Source organism: Buceros rhinoceros, unplaced genomic scaffold, assembly GCF_000710305.1.
Source record: "Buceros rhinoceros silvestris isolate BGI_N320 unplaced genomic scaffold, ASM71030v1 scaffold8080, whole genome shotgun sequence".
NCBI classification, from domain to species: Eukaryota; Metazoa; Chordata; class Aves; order Bucerotiformes; family Bucerotidae; genus Buceros; species Buceros rhinoceros.
This window is the reverse complement of record NW_010391267.1, coordinates 391-6,365: the sequence shown is the minus strand read 5'-3', so window position 1 is coordinate 6,365 and position 5,975 is coordinate 391. Positions and strand designations below refer to the sequence as shown.

General features: G+C 45.4%; 1 protein-coding gene across 2 annotated transcripts in view; it reads right to left on the bottom strand.

Annotated features, from left to right (window-relative positions):
* Positions 1–2,503: 2,503 nt before the first annotated feature.
* Positions 2,504–5,975, bottom strand: part of TPT1 (tumor protein, translationally-controlled 1) — a 3,856-nt gene continuing 384 nt past the window's right edge. Inside the window, exons 2-5 of one of the 2 annotated variants that reach the window (XM_010140894.1) lie at positions 5,559–5,749; positions 4,728–4,833; positions 4,140–4,256; positions 2,504–2,740 (exon numbers count right to left, since the gene is read on the bottom strand). In XM_010140894.1, the coding sequence (XP_010139196.1) occupies positions 2,738–2,740; positions 4,140–4,256; positions 4,728–4,833; positions 5,559–5,749 (417 nt within the window). In that variant the 3' untranslated portion in view covers positions 2,504–2,737. Of the gene's footprint in view, positions 2,741–4,139; positions 4,275–4,727; positions 4,834–5,558; positions 5,750–5,975 lie in introns of both variants that reach the window. The other variant, XR_727824.1, reaches the window with a different exon arrangement.

The following is a 5,975-nucleotide window of genomic DNA, read 5'->3' as shown; positions in this document are numbered from 1 at the left end:
TGAAGCCTTGCCTCCTCAAATCACTTCAGCTTTTCAGCCCCAGAAAGCAGCTGCTTGAAGAGGGGCCAGAAGAAGAGGAATTGGGTTATGAGGAAATAACACTGACTTCATTTCCAACTCAGCTGCATCACAGGCTGTTGACAAGAGCCACAGGCCTCCCACTTAACAGCACATAGCAACTCCCAGCGCAAGGAGCTGGAACCCAGGTTTTCCTCACCCTGCCTCCGCTGCAGGCAGTTACCACAGCAGCGCAGCTGAGAACTCTGCTTGTCACAGCCATGGTCCTTCCTTGCCACCAAGTGCCGCCTCTCCTCCCTGCTGCCTGGCACACCAGAACAGCAACACTTGCCCTTTTCCCTGAGGAACTGAAGGCAGCAATGCGTTTTTTGGGAAGCACAGTGCAGCCAGCAGCAAAACCACTTCCAGAATGATGGATGGATGAGCAGAACAAAACCCTGCATCTCAAGAGCCTTTGAACTGATACTTTCCTACAAGAGGCTGAAGGGAAACTTCCCATGAGAGGCTCTGCCCTGTAGAAAAGCATAAGAGATTGATAGGAGCTTGTAATCCACTGGTTAGGCATGTTTGCACACACCAGTTAAATATCCCAATTAGCCTGGAGTGCAGACAGGATGGCACAGTTTGCCATAAGCCATTCAACCCAACAGCCAGGCTCTTAAACACCTGCTTTTCAAAGCAGCACCTCATTATTTGTAGGCAGCTGCCACACAGCAGTTTGCTCCAGGCTTGCGCTCAGGGTTCCCTGACTCATTATAAAGAGCCAGGCAGGGGGATGAGCTGTTTTCACTCCCACATACGAGCTCCATTCAGTTTTAAACACTGACTCACTGGAAGTGGCAGCCAGGGTATTAGGGCTGCATGGACAGATCAGGGCCTGCACAGCCATAAAGCACTGTGTAGCCCACACTAACCTTACTCCACCAAGAAGCAAGTCTCAAACAAAGCAAGTGCTTACTACCCCCTTCCTTTAAGGCTCCAGTTTTTACCAGAGATGACACAGGAAAGGCAGGATAACATCCTCACCTGGCCCCATTAAACAAATCCTCAGTAATGAAAGCAAGCTTTGGCTCACTGATTTAGCCTTTGAACCTGCCTCAGCCCCAGCAGGTGAAGGCAGAGGAGCCTGGTTGTACATTGGTCACATCACAGCAAAACTGTGCCTCAGCCAGAAGAGCTGATGGCCCAAGACTCTTTCTTGGGAAAGCTAAAAGAAAATATGTAAATGAAGTTCCCACAGAACTAAAATAGGGTATGTTTACACCAGACAGGAACCTCCAAGATAACTAGGGCATGCTCTGCTCCCACCTCCACAGACAGTATCTCACTCCTCCCAGCCTGCTGTTGCATCTGTCTCACCCCTGCAGAAACCTACCTCCATCTCAGCTCTCTGGCACCATGGGCCAAAAACTGACACAAGACAGCAAAGATGCCAAAACTGTGGGGAGTGAAGAGGACTAAGGCCTCACAGATCAACAGCAAGTTGGCAGGTGGGTCATGCCCTCCCCTTGCAGGCACCTTAAGCCCCTACATCTCTGCCATCACTGCAGTAGGAAATAACAGCTCACGATTTGCAAAGGCAACACCATCGGCTGCACCCACAACCACACTGGCAGCAGCAACAGCTGGCACTCCGTGGAGGCATCTGTGTTCCTTTATTCAATCCAGACTGCCACACAGTCAGACAGGTGGAAAGCGCAAGGAACCCTTTACTGTTGCATCTCAGCAGTAACCAGAGAAGCAATGGTCGTTTGCTCCAGGTCTGTCAAACAGATGCATTTCCTGACAAGGAACATGGCAGGAATGGCAAGTCAAATACTCAGGTCCAAGTCTCAAATCCAGACATGCATCTGCTTTGTGCTAAGCCTGGAACAGGGCTAGGCCATTCTGACATTTCTCTCCTCAAGGAGTCAAGTACAGAAAACCCCCAAATCCAGCAACTTGACCAAGTTCTAATTATCTTCTGAGTATCTGTCGAATACAAAGGATCTAATACCAGTTAGGCTGTACTGGAAAACCTAGTAATTACACCCTCTCCCCGCAATGTTCCCAGTACCTGGCTCAGAGTGCTGGATTCCTGCTCCATCCTTCCTGCTACCTTGGATCCTGAAGTCATACTACAGCTGAGGACAGACTCAGCTTGAGTAGCATATACACCATTCTGGGTTTTTGTTTGGCTGGTTTTGCGGTCGTTTTTTTCTTTTTTAATTTATCTCTTCCATAACTAAGTCTCTGTGCAATCATGAAAGATGAAGGTGGTCCACTCCATTATGATGATATTTCTTGGGCTTTGCCTTATTGACCTCAGCCTGCTCTTGCACTCCAATGCCCCAGGTAGAAACTGCGTGAAGTGCGTCTGGAGACAGCCAGGTTGTAGCACGCTAGGACCAGGCTACACTACTGACAGTACCAAATCCTTGGACACCTTGCTGCAACCTCTCCTGCAAGTCACCCTAAAAAACACACTAGACCAAAAGGCATCACCTAGAATGGGTTTAAATGAGTTTTATTTTAGACAACCTACATGACAGATGTTTGGGGTTTTTTCCTTTTTTAAAATAATGCCTCCACTCCAAATCAGGGTCAAAATAAGTGAATAAAGCTCAAGATGACATCAGTCCAGTTATTAGACATTGCCAATTCCTGGTGTTGTGCCGATGAAGAAGAAACAGCAGTCAGCTATGAAGACAGGTGATCCAAAATCGAACAGTTTCATTTGTTACTGAAACAAGAGTAGCAAATGTTAGTTCAAGGTCATGACAGTCAGATTAAGTTTCTACAGCTTGTTTGTGTATTCCCTAATTCAATCTGAGCTGCCACAGGCAGGCAGGCAGAAAGCGCAAGGAAGTTATTTTTGCATCTTAGTGCAAACCAGAGAGCAACAAAGAAAGTGCTCATGGTCTATCAGAGGATGCTGATCATTTTAGGATCCTACAGAGCAACTGGCATCAGCTGCTGAGGAAGCCAGACAGGATAGTCACGCACATCATTTTTGCTTGACACACCAAGTTTCAGATTTCCTCTCAAACAAGAGCATGTCCTGAATAAGTACTAAAGCTTTACAGTGTCCACACTGTCACTTACAAGAGATGTACCAAGAAGCTGGGACTTTTTTTGCCTACTGGAACACTGCTACTATTCTTTTACTCCACCTTGAAGTAGATAAAGCTACCCAAATTAAACATCCAAACGGTCTGCTCAAGTAGGGGAGATGCACCCAGACTTCTGCTCCAAGGAGGTATCTTGTTCTGCGGCTGAGGGCAGACATCATCACCCTTCAGCCAAGCTGCAGGAGGTGAGAGTGTTTTGGCCAACAGAAGTGTTCGTTTAGCAGGGCTACTGGTCCACACTAGAAGTCAGTTCATCTTTACGTGTCTTGCATACCAGAAAGCCTGTAAGAGGCTTCATAGATAAATTTAGCTGGCTATAAACAGACTTCATAAGTCCACAGTGACTAGGCAAAGCAAATGGTGATCCCACACTGCCAGTCTGCAGTCAATTCCACGGTTCTCCGAATAAGCCAAAAGAATGCAAGTGTTGGGATCCAAATACTGTTTTGTTGCAACTACGTTCCAACACAGAGTAGTCAAAGATCCAGCAGACCACAGGAGCTGTCTGAGCTCACGCAGTTGGAGATTTCAGATAGAGTAAAGTACTCAGTCAAGCATTACCCTGTTCCCAAATTTAGGGCAATATTTAAACAGGCAGTTCTCGCCTAACAGAATAAGGGTACCAGGCAAAGCGAAAGAAGACAGAAGATGACCACGTAAGGTACTTCAGAATTAACCCCCGCAAGAGGGATGCAAAGCAGAAGTGCTCCACTTCAGAGGACACCATTTTTAATCTAACGGTTTAAAACTATTACCCGTTACACACAGCTCAACAAGGCAATTCTTTCTGCAGTGAAACTACATCCCCTTTTGGTATCATTAAATAAGGTACAGGGGAAGTTTCAGACGCTTCATGTAATACGAAGCAGCAATTAGGCTGTACTCACATGAGCCTTAAGTTTAAGCTGGCAGCTACTGTTCAGCTGTTACAGGGATATGACAGAATAAGTGATGCACTGGAAGAACTGATCATGTAGTTAGGCACATTCATCCAATGCGGTCACTACTTACACATTTCTCAATTTCCAAGCCGTCCTTAAAGAAAATCATATATGGGGTCACACCATCCTCACGGAAATCCAGGAGAGCCACCATGCCATCTGGATTCATGTTCTCTCCTACAAAGAACTTCACAGAAATGTGTTACTGAGACATTTAATGAGCTACTACCAGGAGAAAATACCTTTTTATACAAGAAAGCTGCAACATCTCCAAGTTCACTTTATAAGTCTCCCTGACCAGAGCAGGGATTTTGCCTTCTGTAGCTTTAAAAATGTGGTCCATTTTAATAACACATAAAACTTTAGCACACTGCTATGAACAGCAGGGGCCAAAGTGATCTATCTTTCAAGTCTTGATTCCACAGTTCCTAAATGGCAAGAACTACAAGTGTAGTTAACATGAAGCATGGGAAGCTGAACTGAGATCCTCAAACACACCAAAGTCTTTCATTATTTCTCCTCCCTGATTATCAGAACTCTCAGAGAAGGGCAAGTTAGACATCCTCACTCAAAACTCTCAGCTCGCTAGCTCAGCAGATGAACCAGTCACAGCTTGTACCACTGCAATACTGCTCTAAGGAGATGTAAGTTCCATTACCTGGTAGTTTTTGAAGTTAGCAAGGATGTGTTTAATTTGTTCTGCAGCCCCTGTCATGAAAGGCTTTACTCTCTCTGGCTTGTGCTCCTCAAGTCTGGCTTTGATTCTGGAAGGGGAAAAAAACAACTCTGAAAACATGTTCTAGCTTAGTAACTTCACTGTGCAACATCACACCATAGCAGGAAGAATTACTAGCAGTCTAACTGCTTGATTTCACTGCCCTTCCCCCTCTCCCCCTCGAAGCCCCCACATTTTCTCTTAAATGTGCTAGTGAGTTAGCAGAACAGTGCCTGCCACTCATAGCAAGCGCATTTTATTTTAGGCTAGTGGTAAACAAAAATTAGCACACCATTTCCCCAGGACCAAGAGTACCCTCTATCACAAAGCATTTCCACCTTTAATACTAACCCACTGAACCAAGAGCAACACAAATTATACCTTCAACTAGAAAAGAGCTCCATTCACACACTTTATTTTCATACATTTAAACCGTCAAGTCAGAAAAGCTTCAGAAGCTTTTCTTTACCACCTCACCCCCTTCCATGTGAAGGTTTGACATAGAGGAATCAAAAAGAAAACAGCAAGGTTACAAATAACATCCAAAGCATATGATCAGGTCCTCTACCCCAGCCAAGATAAACTTCGATATTCCAGTATTATCAATTCTTGGAGTTCCAGTTTTGCCAAGTACTAAGACAATACTGAAGTTCACAGCCAGTCTGGCACCTGATTCAGAGTTAACACCTACTAGGAATAAATTGCTGCTTTTAAAATCTCAGCAACCTAAACACTCTGCAATTCCATTTAAAGAAAAAGCCTAACAACACTTACGCTTTCATGTAGTCCTTGATGTACTTCTTGTAGGATTCTTTTGTAAAGCTGGTTTCCTGAAGGTGGTGGTTTATTACTATATCAACACCAGTAATGACCGTGGCTTCTGTTCCATCTCCCTCAGGACCTTCAGCAGAGGCATTGCCACCAATTAGAGAGTCATCAATTTGACCCTCTGTCCTGGTGACCATCTAGATTCAGAGACATCAAAAAACTTAACGGCTCTGCAAAAATCTTAATGCTACAGCTCTTACACATCTATGACCTGACAGCAGGGCATGACTTCAGAGCCACAGTTAAGTGCAAGGAACCCGACTGCAGCCTGAGCACAGACTTTGTAAGCCAGGCTCCTCTCCCAACACCTGACTAAAGCTTCATTTCACCACCGGTGCTGCACTCCAGCCTGGCTACTCTGGG